General features: G+C 36.8%; 1 protein-coding gene across 1 annotated transcript in view; it reads right to left on the minus strand.

The window, feature by feature from the left end:
* Positions 1 to 9548: 9548 nt before the first annotated feature.
* The window catches only part of LOC123529266 (calcineurin subunit B type 1), a 47882-nt gene continuing 33310 nt past the window's right edge, over positions 9549 to 24120 (minus strand). The window contains exons 5-6 of the mRNA XM_045309525.2: positions 19676 to 19860; positions 9549 to 18483 (exon numbers count right to left, since the gene is read on the minus strand). Of these exons, the coding sequence (XP_045165460.1) occupies positions 18436 to 18483; positions 19676 to 19860 (233 nt within the window). The 3' untranslated portion in view covers positions 9549 to 18435. The remainder of the gene's footprint in view (positions 18484 to 19675; positions 19861 to 24120) is intronic.

Genomic DNA, 24120 nt, shown 5'->3' on the forward strand with positions numbered 1-24120 from the left:
ACAACATGTATTCATGATGACATTTCATCAGTGTGGCATTGGTCTGCTGATGCGTCAAGTGTGGTGTGCTGTGTATTGTGTGCTTGTCACCTTCCGCTTTCAGCCTCCACCGCTGGCTAGCCTTCTGGTGAAAAAGGAGCCGAGTGCATAAGTCTTCCCTGCCAGTTCATAGCCTCTCTGCAGACAAGCCCTTTTGCAGTGCCTCCGAGTTGGCGCCACACGGTAACTGAGCACCTTGCGGCCTCAGGCAGAACTGCAGGGGACTCGGAGGAGGTCTGCCCCCAGACATGTGGCATGCCAGGTCCACCGGTGTGTGGACACGGCCTGATGCCTATGAACAGACCCCAAGCTATGGGACAAATAGCTCCTGTGTTCCCAGGATAGGGTTTTTAACTCGGAACTAAGGGTGAGGTAACCCCGAAAGAAACCTAGAGAGTTGAGGACAGAGGTGCTGGGCCATTGGCACTCTCTTAACGAACCACAGCACCATGCAATATCGCTATGACTACACAGCCATCCGGTATTCAACAATGTGGTGCTGAATCTCTGAGGTCCCTCCAGGGGGATTCAGTGCTTGGCTCTGAGCCTCGACAGAGTCCACCCACAGCTACTGGGGGTCCCTCCTTCAATCCACAACGTGCAAAGAGAAGAAGGAGGAACATACCAAGGAGAAGAACCAATCCGCAACAACCTTTCAGGCTGATGCATTGGAATGCGGAGGGTGCCTTCAACAAGAAAGCTGAACTTGAGCATATCCTCCATGAGAAAGACATCAATGTCTATTGCATTCAGGAAACTCACCTACAGCCAGAGAAATCCTTCAAAGTCAGAGGATACCAGTGTTTCCGCTGTGACAGAATTGGCAGACGAAAAGGAGGCATCATGACATTGGTCAGGAATAACATCAGCGCTGTCCAGACCAACACGCATATGGATGACTCCGAGTTCCAAGTTCTGAGCCTCAGAAAGAACGAGTTCAGTTTGAAACTTGTGAACATATACTCTCCAAGTGACAAAGCTCTGTCCCTTGACAAAGTTACAACTGATGAAACCAGGTTCATCATTGTAGGAGACTTTAACAGTCACTCACAAAGCTGGGGATATGACCACCTGGATAAACGTGGAGAGGAAGTGGAGACCTGGCAAGATGATAACAAACTAAACCTCATCAACAAGTCAGATGATCCCCCAACTTTTTACTCCAGAAGCTGGCGAACAACATCAACCCCTGATCTTGCTTTATGTACTGATGACATACATGGACATGTCAAGCGGGAAGTCAATGAAAAACTAGGAGGTAGCGACCATCGCCCAGTCCAACTTACTATGGACCGTATAGCCTCTACTTCACCTAACATCTCCAGATGAAACTACAAGAAGGCCAGATGGACCTTTTACCAAAGTCTGAGTGATGAGCTCTATAAAGACATCAGAGTGGAAGGTAGAGACATCAACCGGTTTGTCAAAGACTTCAACGCCAGTATACTTAAGGCTGCTTACAGCGCCATTACAAGGGGAGCAAGAAAGGACTATAAGCCCTACTGGAGTGATGAGTTGGAGAATCTACAGGCAAAGTTATCAGAAGCCAGGGAGGAAGCAGAAAACAATCTCTCACAAGAAAGTAACCTCTCTCTACAGCAAGCTAAGGCCAAATTCCTCAGGCACAAACGGGAAGCACAGAGGAAAAGCTGGAGAAACAAAACAGCCTCGCTCAACCTAGAGCGAGATGGCCAAAAGCTGTGGTGATTGATGAGACAGCTGAACGATGAAGAAACAGGAAGAGGCTCAGTAACTTTGGAAGAGAATGGTGAACTGTTGACGGGTAAACAAGCGGCAAACACTTTTGCCTCTAACTACAAAGATGTTTCCAACATCCCCATCAACAGGGAACGGCAAATGGAAGCCCGAAGAGAAAAAAGGGAAAGGCAGACAAGCCAAGTGACACCAGAATGCATGAAGCAGGGTCTTAAACTGCATGCGCGACAGACAGCTCTTAGGCAGTTGAAGACAAAGAAGTCTCCTGGACCAGATGGAGTCACAAATGAAATGCTGACTCCTGGAAATTTACAACTACAGCTGGACACAAGGACTGCCTCCACAGATATGGAAAGAGGCAGTCATGATCCCCATCCACAAGAAAGGGAAGGGTCCAAAGAAGGCTGCAAGCTACCGCCCAATCAGCCTAACCAGCTGTGTTGGAAAGACCATGGAGAGAATTGTGAATGCACGCCTGAAGTGGTACATGGAGACTAACAACCTATTCGCAACGCAACAAGCTGGCTTCAGACAATTCCGCTCCACTGAGGACCAGACCACTTATCTATCGCAAGAGATAGAGGACGCCTTCCAAGAGCAGAAAGTCGTGCTTACAGCATGGATTGATCTGCAGAGGGTGTTTTACAAAGTCTGGACTGATGGACTCCTTGTCAAGCTGATGAGGACTGGAGTAGGAGGTCACATGCTGAGGTGGATTAAGTCATACCTCCACAACAGGAGAGCAAGAGTCAGTTTAGAACATGCCAGCAGTAGGAAGTTCCTGTTGCGTCATGGTGTCCCACAAGGCGGAGTCTTATCCCCTACACTCTTCTTGCTTTTCATCAATGATCTGGTGTCTGAACTACCGAAAGGAGTTAAGGCTGCTCTCTACGCTGAAGATCTGGTGTTATGCTGTAAGGAAGAACATGCCACTACAGCCACATACAGGATGCAAGAAGCCATCAACAAGCTTTCAGCTTGGGCTGAAGATTGGTGTGTATCGACAAATACAGAGAAATCGTCCACCACACTATTCTCCTTGTCGTCAAAGCGGAGGGCGGGTAAAATCAAGATGGGAAATACTTTGCTGATTGAAGCAGACGAGGCAAAATACCTCGGAGTGACCTTTGACAAACGGCTAACCTGGAAGCCCCACATTAGTCAAGCAGAAGGGAAGGCCTGTAGGAAGCTTGCCATGATGCGCAAACTTGCTGGAACAACGTGGGGAGCAAATGAGCAAATACTCAAGACAGTATATCAGGGAACAGTGAGACCCCATTTAGAGTATAGCTCAACTGCCTGGTCCACTACTGCCAAAACTAACAAACAGGCTTTAGACAAGGTTCAGAACCAAGCATTGCGGATCATGACAGGTGCTACAAAGTCTACACCAATCTCCTTCATGGAGAAGCTAACAGGCACACAGCCGTTACAAGACAGAAGACATGCAAAGGTTCTGCTTCAAGCAGAGAAGTTCAGGTCTTTTCAAGACCATCCCATGAAAGCCAAGCTAGATGGCTACACAAAGAATCGGCTCAAAGGTAGCAGCTTCGTACATGAGGCAAAAGAAACTCAACCGAGAGTTCAAAACTGAGCTGAGCATACCAACGACACCCCTAAGTAGTGAAGACATTATAAACCCACTAGCGAATGATCTGTCCTCAGTGACTGTGAGACTTGCTGTTCCTCGTCTTGACCGCGGGAAGCAAGAGGATGAAGGCATTCGGAAGAGTCTCACACTTGCTATGATCAATGAAGTCTATCCTCCGGAATCATGGATTCATGTCTATACAGACGGATCAGCCACATGCGCCGTCAAAGATGGAGGAGCAGGAGTTTTCATTCAATACACATCTGGCAAGAGAGAAACACTACATGCAGCCACAGGAAAACACTGCAGCAATTACAAGGCAGAGACTGAAGCATCATGAAGGCCGTCTCAATGGCTGAAGACTCGGCAGAAGAAAGCTCCTCAGTCGTCTTTCTCACAGATGCACTGTCTGTCATGGAAGCTCTGATCAACAATAAAGCTCCGCAGCAAGCCAGGAGAATGCAGAGCCCGAGTATAACCTGCAAAGTAGCACTTCAGTGGATTCCATCCCATTGTGGACTTGCAGGCAATGAAGAGGCAGACAAACTGGCTAAGCTAGGAGCTCAGTCAGAACAACCAACAGAACATGTGAGCTACAAGGAGAAAGTCACCATCATCAAGGCACTAACGAGACCAAGGATGGAGGAAGATGCTTTTCATCTCCTTGATCGGTCTGAACAAGTGATGAGGTCAGGCTCCGCTCAGGGCACAACAAACTCAATGCTCACATGTACAAGAAATACAGACTGACATCATCGCCAACTTGTCCATGTGGTGAAGAAGATCAGACTGCGGAGCATATACTTCAGAGATGTAAAAGGCATGACCAGGAGCGAGCTGCGACTTGGCCGATAGATACCTCAATCCACCAGAAACTGTATGGAGGCATTGAGGATTTGCGGCAAACCACAAGTTTCATCAGGGCTACTGGTCTGACAGTGTAGTCGTGAACGACAAGAAGAAGAAGAAGAACACATTTCATCAAAAGAAAATATGATATACCCTCTTTCATAAGGGGTACACGGAAAGGTCGACCACAACAGAAAATATTGAAAGGATAAAAGCATTCCTAGCAGAATGGTGTCACCAAATTTAATTAAATCATTGGAATAAGATTTAAGTATCGGTACTGTTAAGTAATTAAACATGGGTTATGTCAGTGACCGGTAGGTTCAGCAAATACCTCGTCTACTGAAACCGGAGCATTGTAACAAAGATTCTTGGAGCCGATTCTTGTAACGTTTCCCCCAGTGAATCGGACACTAATAGGAAACCAATAACTTGCTATTTTCTTATATTTATGTCTCAGGAAGTAGTTTTGGCCTAGTTTTCGGTCATTTTGTTGCTAAATTTTGTATGCACTGTATCTTTTGATCCCTTTTAAGACACTCCCAGGGCCTCCTCTGCCATTGCCAATGTAGCCCAATGCTACAAATTCAAAAAAACTGGCTACAGATTTTTGAAAGTGGCTACAAGAATTTTATTACAATGTGGATAAATTTCAGCTATTCAGCTTCAATTTGGCAGTTTCTCTCAAAAAGTGGCTACAACTTTCTGAGGCCTAGTGGAGGCCCTGGCCCCAATTTCACGAAAAAACTTAAGTAATTACTTAGCTAAGTCTGTTATTTCAAATGCCTGTGTTTGCTCTTTATGTGTCTTTAATGTTGACTTTTTCAGCTATAACAGAACCGTATTTGTCTATTTCATTAATAAAAAGACAACAATTCTGAATTCTAAAGAAAACAGAGTATAAAAATAAAAAATATACTTAAGAAAATACTTAAGTTCGTTATATCGTGCTTAAGTAGAAATGTGATATTTGCTTGACTAAAATAAGTACTGCAGATAAAAGCTACTAACCATAGTATAATTTAGCTACAAATAAATTGTTATAGAAAAAATCAACATAAAATAACAATAAATAAAGCAATAGCATAATTTTGAAATAACATACTTAACTAAGTAATTATTTAATTTTTTTCGTGAAATCGGGGCCTGACTCCTAGTTTGCTGGTAAAGTATTCAAAAAATATTCTTTGGGAACAGGTAAAAGTTACATAAAGTGCTTAAAAGTTTATGTTGCATATATCTTAAAAAATATTTCACCTAGTCATGAAACCATGATTGTACAATGACAAGAAGTGGGGGCACAGTGTCCCATGTTTTGACTAAATCAAGGGCAAAAATTCTGGTATTGCTGAGTGAAATCCCAGGTGCATTTCACATGCTGAGTAATATTCCTGTGGTGTTTCATAATCCTAGGTCAAATACGTTTCAAGTTACATATGACACAAATATTTAGGCCCTTTTTAGCTCGACTATTCGAAGAATAGGGGAGCTATCCTACTCGCCCCGGCGTCGGCGTGAGCGGGATCAAAGCGTCACACAAATGTTAAAGTTTGCGTACCACCCCAAATATTTTCAAAGTCCATTGAGATATTGCTTTCATATTTTGCATACTTGTTTACCATCATGACCCCCGTCTGCGGAGGCAACTCTATCAAGCATTTTGACTGAATTATGGCCCCTTTTCAACTTAGAATATGCTTATTGTAATGTTAAAGTTTTACTCGTAGCTTATATTATACTATCAAGACCTGAGAATAGTTGAGCACGCTGTCCACTGACAGCTCTTGTTATGTATATTTTTGAGTAAGTCAAGGGCTGTAGCTCTGGTGTGGCCGTGTGAGTTTCCAATTAAAACATCAGGTGCATAATTTCACATGCTGAATAAAAATTCTGAGGTTTGATCACTCTTGATTTTATAAAGATTTTCAAACATATGTAGAGGCTCATAAGTGCAGTTAACTTGAACCATTTGAAAAACTAGATTTAATTAACAAAAACTTTCTAATTATGTTTCACGAAAATCAGGCAGATCACTAACAAGTTTTCCAATGCTTGTCCTAATGATCTAGTTTCCAACCCATGTGACAAAAAGGCAAACAGAAAATGTGGTCTCTCGAGTGTAAACAAGGCCTTTCTACGATTTGATCTAGATAACACAATTACAAACTTGACCTAGATTTTATAAAGACAAACATTCTCAAAAATGCGACCTCCAAGAATGTTAACTATGTTTTTCTAGGATTTAACTTAGTAACTTAGTTTTTTCACCTCTGGTACCAAACTAGAATAATGATGGACAATCATTCTGAGAAAAATTTATGATGATCAAATAGAAAATGTGACCTGAAGAGTGTTATCACGACTTTTCTATTATTTGACCTTGTGACTTAGTTTTAAACCTCGAGTAACTCAGTTTTAAACAACAGCACTGCAATGCGGAGCAATATATGCCTGAAGGTATGACCTTTGACCCCTAAGTGTGACCTTGACCTTGTGGTGAACATTTATGCCAAGTTTTTTTACAATCCTTAAAGCAGTTCAAGAGTTACAGAGTGGACACGAAACACACTCATATGACTATTAACCCCCAAGTGTGACACTGACCTTGAAGCGAGCCATCAAGAACATGCACTCTGCATATCATCTCGATGTGGTAAACATTTGTGTCAAGTTTCTTTGAAATCCTTCAAGGGGGACAAGAGTTAAAGCGAACACTAAACACACTCGTATGAACTTTGACTCCTAAGTATGACCTTGACCTAGAAGCGAGCCATCCAGAACATGCGCTCTGCACGTTGTCTTGATGTGGTGAATATCTGTGTCAAGTTTCTTTGAAATCCTTCAAGGGATTCAAGAGTTACAGAGCAGACACGAAATTGCTAACAGACAGATGGAAACCGGGGGTACAACATAATACATCCCTTCGGGTGTATAAAAAGACCTAGATTTCAAACAGTCAAACATCATATCAAAGTCGTATGAAGATAAAGTAGGAAATGTTGCCACAGAGTGTTAACAAGTTTTTTCTAGGATTTAACCCAATGGCCTAGTTTTTGACCTCACATACTTTTGAACTCGACTTTGATTTCATAGAGACAAACATTAAGCTTTTTGAAGAAGGAAATGTTGCCTGAGAAGTGTCAACACAGTGAGCTAGTTTTTGACTCAAGATAACCAATTAATAAACAAAGTTTCATTAAAACTGGGCCAAAATTGTGACCTCTAGACTGTTAACAGTTTAATACTGTGAAATCATTAATATTTGTGAGGGACTAATTTTCGTGGCTGATTTAATCCACGAAATAAATCCCAACGAACAAGTAAAATTCCCACTCATTTTATGTCCATGAATTCATGTCCCCATGAAACTGCCGTTTTGACCAAAACTACGAAATTTCATGCCCTGGAAATTAAATGATTTTACAGTAGTTGATGACACACAACAGACAACAGGGCAAATCACACTAGTTCAACTTGAGCACTCTAAGCTCAGGTAAGCTAACAATAGGACCAAATGGTCCTAGGTGGCTCACCTGAGAACAGTTGATCAAATTTAATGAATATCCTGCTTAAAATGTGACCATTTTTGCATAGGCAAGGTATTTCTTTGATTTGACCAGGTGACCTAGTTTTTGAACCAACATGATCCATTTTTGAACTCGACCTATCTTTCATCAAGATCCACTGAAAAATGCAGCTCCTATTGCATACACAAGGTTCTTCTTTGATTTAACCAGGTGACCTAGTTTTTGACCCATATTTGAACTTGACTTAAATTTCATCAAACATTTTCATAAAATTTCATGAACATCCTGCCTAAAATGTAGCCCCTATTGCATATACAAAGTTTTTCTTTGACTTAAATGGGTGACCTAGTTCTTGACCCCAGATGACCCCTATTTGAACTCGACCTAGATTTCATCAAAACAAACATTCTGATCAAATTTCATTAAGATCCAGTGAAAATGCAGCCCCTATTGCATACACTAGGTTATTCTTTAATTTGACCAGGTGACCTAGTTTTTGACCAAACATGACACACATAAAATTTTGAAATTTACCTAGATTTCATCAAAGCAAACATTTTCATCAAATTTCATGACCATCCTGCCAAAAATGTAGCCCCTTTGCATTCACAAAATTTTTTCTTTGATATTACTGGGTGACCTGGTTTTTGACCCCAGACGACTCCTATTTGCACTTCACCTAGATTTCATCAAGACAAACATTCTGATCAAATTTCATGAATATCCAGTGTAAAATGCAGCCACAATTGCATACCCAAGGTTTTTCTTTAACTTGACTGGGTGAACTAGTTTTGACCCCAGATGACCCATATTCGAACTTGACTTAGATTTCATCCAGACAAGCCATATTCCAACTTGACCTAGATTTCATCAAGGAAACCATTCTGACTAAATTTTATGAATATCCAGTGTAAAATGCAGCCCCTATATTGTACACAAAGTTTTTCTTTGATTTGACCGAGTGACCTGGTTTTTGACAAAGATGAGCAATATTTGAACTTGACCTAGATTTCAACAAGACAAACATTCTGATCAAATTTCATGAAGATCCGGTGTAAAATGCAGTCTGTATTGCATAATCAAGGTTTTTCTTCGATTTGACCTAGTGACCTAGATTTTGATACAACACGACCCATATTCAAACTTGACCTAGATTTCATCAAGGCAATCATTCTGACTAAATTTCATGAAGATCAATTGAAAAATACAGCCTCTATCGCATATGCTAGGTTTTTCTTAGATTTGACCGGGTGACCTTGTTTTTGACCCCATATTCGAACTTGACCTAGATTTCATCCAGACAAACATTCTGATCAAATTTCATGAAGATCCAATGTAAAATGCAGTCCCTATTGCATACACAAGGTTTTTCTTTGATTTGACCTAGCGACCTAGTTTTTGATCCCAGATTACCCATATTCGAACTTGACCTAGATTTCATCAAGGCAACCATTCTAACTGAATTTTATGAATATCCAGTGTAAAATGCTGCCCCTATTGCATACAGAAGGTTTTTATTTGATTTGACCTAGATTTTGACCCGAGATGACCCATTTTCGAACTTGACCTGGATTTTATCAAGGCAATCCTTCTGACCAAATTTCATGAAGATCAATTGAAAATACAGGCTATATCGCATACACAAGCTGAATGTTGACAAACAGACAGACGACGGACACCGAGCAATCACAATAACTCACCTGAGCATTAAGTAACAATTTATTTCCAGTAGGATCTATTACAGGACCAGTTTATGCAAACATACAGTACTGGACATTTATTTGGGATATCTGCTGTAACTGACCAAAAATAAACAAACTACTGTGTAATTATTTAAAAAGATTTAATATATAGGGAAAACAAAGGAGATAACTTGGGCATAATTTACAAAGATGAAAAGTAAGTTGGGTACAATATCAATATTCACAACTGGAAAAAAGAATAATCTTCAAATAGAGAGGTGCAATTTGTATGAGAATAAATTATGTAATGTCACTTTTAACACAAAATGTTATTTACAGTGTGTACTTTCAAACAGGAATACTAACAAATATTTACTAAAAATCCAAAGTACTTAAAAATTGTTTTTGTTTTGTGTCTCTTGTGTATTATGCCTTTATTTGTTCAAGAACTCTCTTTGCCTACCCAGAAAGGAAAGACAAGGTTATCTTTATGGTAGAAAACCTTATATTTTCCTTAGGGAAGGCAATTGTGACATCATAATTATGACATCATATAACAATCAAGATTTTATAATTTATAGATCTTTGAAAATGTTGTATTAGCCGAAATGAAAAATGATCTTACATGTCTAATCATGTCAGACAAATGTCTTCCATACTCTCGGTATAACCTGGGTAAGAAACCTTGACAACTCTCAGTTTCTCAATCCCTGGTGTCCCTTATGTATGGTAAACCATGTCCTACACAGAGAGGCATGTAAGATCATTATACTCTATTTTCTCCCTGTGTATTAACTATTTTCCTAAAAATGTATTACAATTCCAAATAAATGGTATAGAAAATAACTTGATGTTGGAAATACAGTTTTCATCAACAGTCAAAACAACAAATTCACTGAAGCCTTTTTATAACAACTAAATGAAAATGTACGTTATCATGTATTAAACATTTAGCTAGAAACTGAAACTAATTGATACAATATTCTTAAATTCAAGGAAAATTCATTTTCAAACTTTACTTCACTTTGTATTAATTTTTTGAAACAAAATTGTATACCACTCTCAATAACGTATTTCTTCTTAGTACAGTATTTTGAATTAGAGAATATCAATTATCATTTCTAAAATGCTATGTAATCATTTTTACTTAAAATACACCATAAAGGGACGTAAGTACATTTATAAAATATATTTATCTTAAGACTTAATTTTCATGTTTTTGTTTAACTAATGAGAAGCTACCTTTTTCTAAATTCTACTTATAAAAAGAGGAAATCTAGATAAAATGACACATTATAAAAAGATAACATTTACTGGACAAACACAATTAAGCTTGTTCTATCACATAACAACAAAAAGAAAGTTTTACTTTTTTTATAAAATCTATGATGGAATGAACATAATTTGAGCCATGCCATGGGAAAACCAACATAGTGGCTTTGCGACCAGCATGGATCCAAACCAGCCTGCGCATCCGCGCAGTCTGGTCAGGATCCATGCTGTTCGCTAACAGTTTCTCCAATCTCAATAGGCTTTAAAAGCAAACAGCATGGAGCCTGACCAGTCTGCGCGGATGCGCAGGCTGGTCTGGATCCATGCTGGTCGCATACCCACTATGTTGGTTTTCCCATGGCACGGCTCATTTGATATGAAACTTTGTGCTCTTCAGCATTTAGAATTGATGAATATGTAAGATTACTTATTTTTTTCAAAGCTGACAAAAGTATGTCATTAACTTAATACAGAATAAAAGCCTTGCCGAGTAGAAACTTAAATCTGAAAATATCCTAAAATCTACTGGATAACATATCACCATACAAGTAACAGATAAGAAAAATTTTACTTTTCTTTTTTGTTTTGTACAAAATGGTAGAACTGCTTTAAACCTTCAATATTAACAGAATAGTTTCTTTTTGTGATGTTAATATTTTACAAAAATATGCATATAAAATACTGAAGACAGACAGAAACAAAACTCCAGCCAATCTAATAAAAGTAAGCCAAAATTTCCTTCATATTATTCAATAGCACTGAAAAACACTGACTACATACCAGCATGTATAGAGTTATACCTGTTAGGACAAATCAGAGATAAACATGTTAAAGCAAACTCTGTTTAGCAGATGTCAGAATTTGATAGATTCAGGAATGCCATGTCAGAAGGGTCAATTACTACCAGATCTACATGAAAATATGCAAGAAAATGAGAAAATTTTGTTCATTGCTTTTCCACATTTATATGAGGTAGAATAAGAAATGGATCTTGTTCATGAAATAAACACAGAATATTGCCTTCTTTATTACTGAAAAGCATGACTGCTAGAATGAACGTATTTTCTAGGACCTAAAATCAAATACATTCTCTTTCAATTGCATGAAAGTTTTTAAGCTTAATTACATGTTTTTGATTAAAAGCCTTTACTTTCGATTTAAAATTGTTCGGCAATAAAGCCAAACCTATCCGTACTGTACCCCTCGTCCAGTAATCAGTTGTCTTTGTTTGTTTTGTTGGGTTTAACATTGCAATGACACAATTTAGGTCATATGGCAACTTTCCAGCTTTGATAGTGGAGAAAGTTGCCCAGTTGCCCCTCCGTGCATTATGTCATCAAGGTTGGGCACCTGGGTTGAACCACCGACCTTCCGTAAGCCAGCATCCTCACATGAAGAATTCAATGCCTCGAGTGAGGCTCGGACCCACTTCGGTGAAAGTAAAGTGATCTGAAGTAAGCAACCTTAACTACTAAGCCAGAGACAGGGTCTTTATACATATTGTACCATATAATGTGCTGCAATAAGGAGGGTTGATCCAGATATAATGTCATTAGTCATAAAAATTTGCATCATGACAAGAAAACACTAAAAATTTGTACCCATTCTACACTGATCTATTTGCAACATTTTCTGAAAATATAAAAATGTTTTGCTTACTTATCGAGATATCAAATATAAGACAGCATGTTAAAAATGATGGCTACATATCACCGACATCAAAAAATCATATTTTTGTCACTAGTCGCAAGCACTAGATGGCAAACTTTAAATAAAGATGATGCTACTACAGTTTTCATGTTGTCTGCTTGAAGACATAACTTCACATGATTTTAATGTTAGCTGGTGACCCTTTTTGTTTGGTAGTTTATTCTGTTTATTGTAGAAACGCTAATTTTGTGTGTGGCAAAATGTTGTCAGTAGTGACCTTTGAAGCTCTTTGCACTTAAAACGAAACTCTAGAAAATAATATTTACTCATGTTATAATTAAATTAGCTTACATAACTTTGCTATAATTTCTATAATAACTATGAATAAATGCAAAATGGACACTGTGACATTACTTCTGGATAAACCCTCGAAGAGAGGGTCTGAAATATTTCAATTATGCTCATAATGATGAAAATACAATGCATACTAAGTCGTGTGTATTTATTCCAAAGGAAGATTGAGTTTTAAACATCAGTTTTACTGGCTGGCTCAAGCCACTATCCTGTACCCAGCCTAGGCAAAGGGTTCTAGGGTTTTGGTGTGCTACACCTGAAGTGTCTGAGCCCTTGACCACCGAGGTCAGTGTATGTCAACATTTACCAAACTAACACCCTACAAGGTTTGACTGTGCTGTACTTCAGACTTCAGTAAATACATTATACTAAATATTATTTTAAGCAATGAAGAGCAGACGGGTGAAACATGTTTTTCACACTGTAACAGAATCCAATTTATAGAGCATGTGCACTCTTTTTCATGTTTTCCACAATTCTTATAAATATATGTCATGTACAATAACAAACAACATAACTTTAACACCCACAAAACAGGAAGAAAAATATATAGAACACAAATTAAAGCATTTCCCCCATTTAAAAAACATAGACATAACTCTACAATATAACATCAAATTGGGTAAATAAATAAGACTATAAATCATAACAATCCAGTACAGTTAAATCAACATTTGAATCCTATCATATATCAATACAAAAATCAGCACATAAAAAATACAACTGATATTGAAGATATGCTTGATGTACTCCACTGTGGTATGTTCAAACAGTTAGAGGAAATATAAGTTACTGATCTACTGTAACAAACAAGACTACTATCATTGACAACTCTTCAAGTTTTGTACCGTTCTATAGCAAATTTCAATTGAAACGCTATTTTAAGTAACTAAAAAAAATCAGGATGCAAAACTGTAAGATGGTAAGTAGTCTAACACAAGTCAACAAAAGTTGTACATTTACCTGTGATCTGCTAGTGTTCTACTTTTGGCTCATAAATTTATCACCTTTACAAGGAAAGATCCGAGATAAAAACCTAAATATTTGGAAGGATATACTAAGTATCTCCAGTGTCTATTTCATACTGATTTTATTATACTCTAATATTTAGGAGTTAATTCATGCAAAAGTTTCTACACTTTGGTCTGAATATTAAAGAAACATATAGAACACACACATGTACAATTCTGAGATCAGCTGATCGCACTGATCAATACTGTGATTATAACATACACAATTTACCAATGTCATGGATACAATACATATTATTTTACAAAGTAAATAAAGTTCATGCCATCTAGCTTTTCAATTTCTTTATCTATGGTCATTTCAACCAATGGTCAAAGACTGAATGCTTAAGTCATTTCAAATGTTCTGTTGCTAATTGGCCTTAATTAGATGTTCAAATAAAATATGCATGTGTCTCCTAGATGTTTCTCTCAAATGAGATTCCTTATGAAAATGTCACATCATGAAGTTTAGAGAATGAAATACATACATAATGAAAACTCATGGAGAAAATGAAACAGAGAAATAAAGAAAATGTTATACATTATAAAGATGACTGATGTAACTCTGGTTACATATAATCATAAAACAGTGCTGCAATGCGACCAGATAATCTCACTTTAATCTGAAAATATTTTTAACTTTGCTGGAGTTAACCCTTACCATGCTGGACACGACTGATTCTGCCTTTGCGACTAGTGTAATTCATGTTCAGCCTGCACATCCATGCAGTCTGATCATGATCTGCACTGTTCGTTATTCAGTCAGTATTTTTTGGTAAGCACCCCTTTTAATAGTTAATGGTACTGTCCAAACTGAAAGATGGCCAAGTTCATTATAGAAATATAGCAGGGTTAGGGTTAAGAGACAATTTAAAAGTGTGCTGCTGTAAAATAGTGACAGATCTTAGTGTCTTCATTTGCTTAAACCTAAGCAAAACTGCAGTATCTATATCTTTGGCAAATATTTATAAGTTACAATTACTGAATTTCCTTTCCTATGTATTTTAAAACATTAATAATCAATCTTATATAGCCTATATACACAAACTAATCTACTTCTACTTTTCAGGAGATACTTTTCTTATTTGTGTTGTATGTATTTGCATAAAACAACAACATAATGAGTCAAGCATTTAAATAGTACTCTCACATAAGTTTGTGCTATTAGGCATTAAGAAAAACAGTCCAAAAAAAAAAGAAATTTTTTTACGCTGCATCAAATGGGAGGGATACCTTTTTAAAACTCCTACAGTACCATCCATTAAGAAGCTTTCTACGAAATAGGTGATAAAATTATCATTAGCCAACGTAAATAAAACAGTCTGCAATTTTTCTTTGCGACTGTCTGCCATAAAATCATTATGAAACGTTTTCATTTTTTGTGAATATTCCAAATACTATTCCAGTAATGAAATCATTAAATCTGCATTTTGAATTAGTTATACATGCAGCTTGAAGCCGCATATCGGTGGACATTGAGATGAACAATGTATATAAATCTCCAATATACGCCCTGAAATTCATAAACTTATTTCTGATATACATAATGCATAAATATATTAAAATAACTGATACACCATTGAAATGCTACATGCTAATTGATCTTAACACAAAAAGGAAATGGGAGATAAATAGGTGATTTATTAAAAATGCTAGCTTTAAATTCTCTACGAAAAAAGTACAATATTTACAAACCTTTACAATCTTAGAAATAAAAAATATGGAATATGGTGCAACATCATAACAGTAATAATTTTTTTTTATTTAAATGATAACAAAAATCATTAGTGAAATATCTGGCTGAAAGAAATGAAACATTTAGACTATCTTAAAAATCTTGTTTTTCATTGGTCAATTCCATATCACTTAACACTCATCACTTATAAAGCATAAGCGAATCAATTTTTGTTATGATTTCTTTATCAAATTCAGTATCAAATCATTGCTTTCTGTATGAATTAAACAATAAGACAAGAGGACCATGATGGTCCTGAATCGCTCACCTATCCCCACATGACCCAGTGTTGAACTGAGTATGACATTGTTACTTCTATTATTTGACACAGTGACCTAGTTTTTGAGCACATGTGACCTAGATATCATCAAGATAAAAAATTCTGACCAATTTTCATGAAGATCCATTGAAAAATATGGCCTCTAGAGAGGTCACAAGGTTTTTCTATTATTTGACCTAGTGACCTAGTTTTTGAAGGCACGTGACCCACTTTTAAACATGACCTAGATATCATCAAGGGGAACATTCTCACCAATTGTCATGAAGATCTCATGAAAAATATGGCCTCTAGAGAGGTCACAAGGTTTTTCTATTTTTCGACCTACTGACCTAGTTTTTGATCCCACGTGACCCAGTTTCGAACTTGACCTAGATATCATCAAGGCGAACATTCTGACCAATATTCATGAAGATCTCATGAAAAATATGGCCTCTAGAGAGGTCACAAGGTTTTTCTATTTTTAGACCTAATGACCTAGTTTTTGACCGCACTTGACCCAGTTTCGAATCTGACCTAGATATCATCAAGGTAAACATTCTGACCAATTTTCATGAAGCTCCATTGAATTATATGGCCTCTAGAGAGGTCACAAGGTTTTTCTATTTTTAGACCTACTGACCTAGTTTTTGACCACACGTGACCCAGTTTCGAACTTGACCTAGATATCATCAAGGTATACATTCTGACCAATTTTCATGAAGATCCATTGAGAAATATGGCCTCTAGAGAGGTCACAAGGTTTTTCTATTTTTAGACCTACTGACCTAGTTTTTGACCCCACGTGACCCAGTTTCGAACTTGACCTAGATATCATCAAGGTGAACATTCTGACCAATTTTCATGAAGATCCATTCAAAAGTATGGCCTCTAGAGAGGTCACAAGGTTTTTCTATTTTTAGAACTACTGACCTAGTTTTTAACCCCACGTGACCCAGTTTCGAACTTGACCTAGATATCATCAAGGTGAACATTCTGACCAACTTTCATGAAGATCCATTGAGAAATATGGCCTCTAGAGAGGTCACAAGGTTTTTCTATTTTTAGACCTACTGACCTAGTTTTTGACCCCATGTGACCCAGTTTCGAATTTGACCTAGATATCATCAAGGTGAACATTCTGACCAATATTCATGAAGATCTCATGAAAAATATGGCCTCTAGAGAGGTCACAAGGTTTTTCTATTATTTGACCTACTGACCTAGTTTTTGAACCCACGTGACCCAGTTTCAAACTTGACCTAGATATCAACAAGGTGAACATTCTGACCAATTTTCATGAAGATCTTGTGAAAAATATGGCCTCTAGAGAGGTCACAAGGTTTTTCTATTTTTAGAAATACTGACCTAGTTTTGGACCGCATGTGACCCAGTTTCGAACTTGACCTAGATATCATCAAGATAAGCATTCTGACCAATTTTCATAAAGACCCCATGAAAAATGTGACCTCTAGAGTGGTCACAAGCAAAAGTTTACGCACGGACGCACGGACGGACGGACGGACGGACGACGGACGCTGCGCGATCACAAAAGCTCACCTTGTCACTTTGTGACAGGTGAGCTAAAAAAACATAGGTTGAAAATGTAGTTTCTTATTTTTTTTGCTACTAACCCCCAATATCCTTTGTTTGTACTTGCATTGTCAAAATATATATCTAGAGTGAAACACAGGACATGAATTCCTCTTCTTGTAGCAAATTATACTCTTGATAACACTTGCGATTTATAAAATTTGAGCATAGGAGATAAAACATTCACGACTTTCAAAGGAATCATAGCCATCCTGCATTTTATTGACATTTTTTTATCCAAATATCGCAGTTGTTGAATTAGAGATATTCTAAATAAATAATTTGGTTGGATCTAATTTCTGCAGTATTATTTTGTTTCCACTGTATGTACAATTCTACAGACTAGTAAAGAGAAAAACTCCATTTACCATTTATATCTTAAATAACACTGGAAGCGGTGTAGACATACATCAATTCTATTTTTAACTGATCTTCACAAATTTCCTGTAATTTACATGACCTGTCATGAAAAAACTTAAACTGTTGAATATTACAATACTGTGAAACTCTTAATATGTTGTTCTTCAGAAAGAGTAGATAGCATACTTTTTACCATACTTAAAACTTGTAAATCCATTATTCCAAATCATAAGAAGAGAAATATCTTTCCTAGTCTCAAGTATTTACAATGAAAGTTATTTTCCTAAAGCAGTTACAATCAGGGTTACTATTAGATATTTTAAAAACAATTCTACTGTAAGAATGCAATAAATTTCATGATGCCAGATAAAAGACTCTTCATCAAGAATTAGAAACCCATTCTGTTAACATTCCTTAAATCTTCCTGTCTGCAACAGATATATTGTCCACTCTAGTTCTCTTCCGAAAATTTCCTGAAAAACAGCTGTTACATTTTCTCTACCACTTGTTCCAAACTTTCTCCGTGTCTCACAATTTCAGACTGTGACAAAGTAAATAGTTCCAATGGAAGTTCATCAGTCTTCCAAAATAAAGCTTGACTGGCTGCTTGTTACAGAGTTGTCATGGAAACACAAACTTGATGTAATGTATGTAAATGAATAAAATGGAATTTTTTATTGTCTAATACCTCTGTACCTCAGCGACCATGATTTGCACGGCCACATATTACTTTCTACTTGTAAAATTGAAAGAACAAAGTATATAAAATGCCTAAAATGGAATTTGCTAATGTCTTTGTCTCTATATTTCAACAACCATCTTTTTATGGACGTCCATTCCTCCTACAACCTGAAATATAAACACAGCTTCCTTTTATATCAAATATAAACAGCGGCGGTTTGTTAAAACATGCATGCCCCTCATGATACCCTGCTGCTGGAAAACAAGTGTCTAATTTTCAGATTCTAGAATGATGGGAAAATGACCTTTAACTTAGTAATCACAGGGATAATCTACTGACAAAAGGCAATTAAGTTTTGAAGTTTGTTGGCTGCAGGCCCAATTATTCTGCCAGTTACCTTTTTTTCCCTCTGACATTGAACTTTCACCTATTGACCCTAAAACAATAATGGTCTTAAGGCAAGTGACAGCCAAAAGCCCAAGACTTCTCCATTTACTGATTAGAAATGAACACAGGCAAGCATTCTATCAAGTCTGATCAACACAGGTCCAAGCATTCTCCAGATACCAAACCAAACCCATCGTCAGTTTCAAAGTAAAGGTGACCTTGGCCTTCGACTTACTTGCCCCAAAATAAATTGGGGTATCTACTGACCACAGGCAATCATGCTATAAAGTCTGACCATTGTAGGACTTAAGCCTAATCTAGTTATTGAGCAGCAATCATTTTGTTTTCAGGTCAAGTTATCTTGCCCTACTGACCTCCATATCATAATGACAATCTACTGACCACACTAATTCATTCTATGAAGTCTGACTACTGCAGGCCCAAGCATTCTCCAGTAGCCGAGTGGAAACAGTTTTCAAGTCTGATGGTCACTGTGATCTTAACTTTGACTTATGGACTCAAATAAAATATAGACGTCATTTACTGACTACAAGCAAACATCTTGAACTCTGACCTTTTGCCTTGCTAACCCCAAAATTGACTCTGAAAAAGCCAAGCTAGAAAGTGTTGGCCAAAGTTTTTAGGTATTGATTAAAATCATTTGAAATTGTGTGAATATTGTATATTCTATTCCCTTGTGACAGACTGATGAAGGTTTTTGTAATTCATTTAACTCAAATGTAACCTACCTGACTATTATAATGTAATCAAGGTAACATCTGTTACCGAAGTCTATAAAGACTATAAAATGGCTCATTAGCAATATCTAAATTGTATCATAAATCATATTACTTAAGTACACTTAAGGCATGTTGAACACATTCCAACTGCATTGTAAAAACTAAAAGTTTTGATAAAATTACCAGCAAGCTAAAATTTAAATGGCAAAAGAAGAAAACATTTCTGCCTTACAGCACAAAATTCTTCAAAAGAGATTTTTCCATCACCATCACTATCCGCATGTATTATTGTTTTGTCGACTATCTGCTGGAGTTGATGATCCTTCAAGTTACTGCCCACCATCATCTTTAATACTTGGTACAGCTCACCATTTGATATATACCCATCTTTATCCATATCATATATCTTAAATGCAACTGTAATACACAACAACACATTTTGAACAAACATAATATAACATACATATACTGATTTCATACATTAACAGTCAGTCAAGTTAAGACAGTCAAACAAAATTTTGTCTTCTTCTTTTTTTTTAAATCAAATGCACCAAGACATAGCGTTTTATAAAATGGATCTATGATAACTTTAGAGATAAGCGAAATGTTGAGTCAAATTTAAAGTAAACAAAAATATTTTGTGAAATATTACGTTTTTATACTTTATACAATATTTTTTTGCTACTAATACTGTTTGTTAATATGATACATTTTTTGTGCAACTTCATCCACGTAACAAATATACATCATCTAATCTACAATATGTTATGAAATATCTCCATGAAACAATGTAATATATCAAAAAGATTGCATCTAAATCTTATGGCAATTAACTCAAGTTCTTTAATCTGTCAGACTTTGCACAGTAAAATCAATGCATTCAGGATAAATCATTTTATGAAGTTAACAAAAGTACTGACATAATTATTTGACCGTGGTTTTAGTGGTTGAATTAAATTTACAATCTGCATGATGAAAGTGGTCTAACTGCACATGAATAAAGAAGCACACAGACCTGTCACCCCATCGTAAACAGTTAAATGTTTATCGAAAAACAACAAAACCAAACTAATAAACAGACAAAAAATAACAAATAACGTCATCAACAAGAGAAAAAATATTAAATATCTGAAAAATTCATTCAACAAGAGGGCCATGATGGCCCTATATCGCTCACCTGTTATCATTGCACTTGAGGACAAGAAGGTCCTCAGAAAAAATATCTAAGTCTAAAGGACAGGAACAACAAAGGAAAGAAATTTAACCAAAAAGAAAAACAAAATTCTTACAAGGTACAGATATGTCAAAATACACCTAAAAATTGGAGGTACCATCCATGTTGTACCACAGAAAAGTGGTCTCGGTTTTTCCCTATGGCCAATAATAAAAAAGTTACTAAAAATAGGCTATTTATAGTAACATAAAAGGGAAGTAATTCATAAGAAAATTATTGTAAGTTAACAAAAGAAGGATCTGCCAAATAAATCTGTTAACATAAATGAAATTTCAGATCAGTATCTTCATTAGTTATGGAGATATACCCATTTTAATTTCAAAAATAAAGGGAGGTAATTTGACATAAAATCAGTCCATAGTTATCTACCCTGATTGGCTCGGTCCAACTAATGACAATAATGAAATTTCAAATAAGTCCTGTAAGTACTTACTGATATAAATCCATTTTGACTACGATCAGGGGAGGTAATCAGATATAAAATTAACTCTGGAAACTACGAATGGATCTGATTTGTCATGGAATCCAAAATTTATTGTTGTTGAAGATATTTTGGAAGTTTGTATCAAATAAAACCATAAATGAAGTCTCTATGTGGCTGCAAAAGCCAAAATAGCCAATTTTGGACATTTAAGGGGCCATAACTCTGGAACCCATGAAGGAATCTGTCCAGTTTAAGAAAGGAACCAAGATCTTGTGGTGATACAAGTTGTGTGCAAGTTTGGTTAAAATCAAATCATAAATAAAGTTGCTATTGCGCAGACAAGGTCAAAACAGCTAATTTTGGCCCTTTCAGGGGCCATAACTCTGGAACCCATTAGCGGATCTGGCCGGTTCAACAAAGGAACTGAGATCTTATGGCAACACAAGTTTTGTGCAAGTTTGATTAAATTCAAATCATAAATGAAGCTGCTATTGTGCAGACAAGGGCAAAATAGCTAATTCTGGTCCTTTCAGGGGCCATAACTCTGGAACCCACAACGGAATCTGGCCAGTTCAAGAAAGGAACCAAGATCTTATGGTGATACAAGTTGTGTGCAAGTTTGGTAAAAATCAAATCATAAATAAAGCTGCAATAATTATTGTGCAGACAAGGTCAAAATAGCTGATTTTGGCCCTTTCAGGGGCCATAACTCTGGAACCCATAATGGGATCTGGCCAGTTCAAGAAAGGAACTGAGATTTTATGGTGATACAAGTTGTGTGTAAGTTTGGTTAAAATAAAATCATAAATGAAACCACTATCGTGCAGACAAGAAATTGTTGACGCACGGACGCACACACGACGGACGAAGGGTGATCACAAAAGCTCACCTTGTCACTATGTGACAAGTGAGCTAAAAATGTGAATGTAAAAATGCATAACTACATCAGAAAGAAATTCTGTGATAATATTTTCAAGCCTTTTTTAAAATATGAAAATAATCATTAGAATGAAATGGCTGCAGTATTTATAAAATACATTAATTTCTATGGAAACTGTATGCTGTAGCTTGAATACTTTACACAAAGAACAATATGTTAACCTATCTAATATACTGACCTCTAAATATAACCTTCACTTCCACAGGGCTTAAAGTTGCATTGTGCAGTGCCGACTCAAAAGTAGCGAATATTTGTGTAAAGTTAAACAATAACTGTAATAATACAGAGTAGTGCAGGAAAGCAAAACTGCCTTTTGACCCTTGATCTCACCATATGACCTTGAGCCTACACATTAGTTAAAATAAGTATAAAGATATACAGGTTATACAATTTTGAAATATCTCCAAGGAGTTGGGGGACATAATTACAAACAAAACACCTTAGAGAACCCACTGCCTAACATTTCCATGTGTTTCTTTCCTTCATCTAACACATTTTTTTTTTATCCAAAATTTCTGTTCAAATAATAAACTCTTTCTTGAACAGTAAAAACTTACGCCCTGCTGCTGTAGAGGAAGTAAAAAATTCATAATGTATTTTATATGACAATATGTGACAGAAATGCATATTTTACACCAGCTATAACATATTTCAATGAAATGTATCAATAATTAGAGTTACATTTTCTTAAATAAATAATAGTGATAATATACAATGGACGCGAAACTATGATTGCCTATGAAGGTTAAACCTGCAGAAAGAACTATTCATTCTGTACCAGTTAGATTTTTACAAGCAATGTTCTTATAAATTCTTGACATTTTGACAAACTACTCTGCACAAAACCTGATAGTAAGGTGTTGTATACTGGTATTTTATTTAGTGCCCCAGTTTAAACCCAAACCAAAGACATAATCAGTGCCACAGTGATAGGTTAAATTTGACTGAGGCAAGTAACAAAAGGGCATTAGTTCCCGGAGGAATTCACTTTGGCACTTGAGGCCAGTGGGGACATATGCTGCTGAGAGAAATGCCAAAGGAATTCACTTCTGAACTTGGCACCAGAAAGGATAAAAACGGGAGGGGCAATGACGAAGGAATCACTTTGGTGTCAGTATGAGGTGGTGATATACACCCCTAACCCTACACCCTCCCATTTAGAATATGTCATAAAATGAGCCACGCCATGAGAAAACCAACATAGTGGGTATGCGACCAGCAAGGATCCAGACCAGACTGCGCATCTGCGCAGTCTGGTCAGGATCCATTCTGTTCGCTTTCAAAGCCTATTACAATTAGAGAAACCGTTAGCGAACAGCATGGATCCTGACCAGACTGCGCGGATGCGCAGGCTGGTCTGGATCCTTGCTGGTCGCATACCCACTATGTTGGTTTTCTCATGGCGCGGCTCAAATGATGAATTCTGGTACTGTGTTTTTGCATAAAGGAGAGGCCTACTGTTAAAAGTCAATAAATTTGTTTTTCTGGAAGAATTAACTGAGGCAGAAATTTTTTACAAAGGCAAGTGCCTCGGGTGCTTCAACAGCAACAGTTGTGCCTATGGTTATCATAACTGTTGATAACAGAATCACTTTCTACCGTATTTTCCCTAAGTCTTGGGACACCCTAAATCTTGGGACACCCCTAAAATCTGGAAAAATAATTATTTTTCTTGTCCCTCATTTTTTAGACATGTATTTTCTCAGCGTATTTTTCCTCCCTAAGTGTTTGGACTATGGTTGTGTACTGATTCAAGATGTAACTCAAATACCGTTATTATACATTGTATGGTGTTGTAACGACACACTTCTTTCAGCTCTTTGAGGGGGTGTTAATTGATGATGAAAACGAGGCCAATTACTTTATCAACAGAATAATTACCGATAATCGTTTTTTTTTTTTCGCTTTCAACACGGGTGGGTAGGGGATGTTACCCAATGACGATTATTGTGTCCATATTTTTTGGGACACTTCAAAATATTTTTTTTTTTGGGAAATAAGTCTTGGGACAGTGAAAAAAATAATTATTTTATGCTGTCCCTAGACTTAGGGAAAATACGGTACTTTGGTAGGCTTAAT

Source organism: Mercenaria mercenaria, chromosome 1, assembly GCF_021730395.1.
Source record: "Mercenaria mercenaria strain notata chromosome 1, MADL_Memer_1, whole genome shotgun sequence".
Taxonomy (NCBI): Eukaryota; Metazoa; Mollusca; class Bivalvia; order Venerida; family Veneridae; genus Mercenaria; species Mercenaria mercenaria.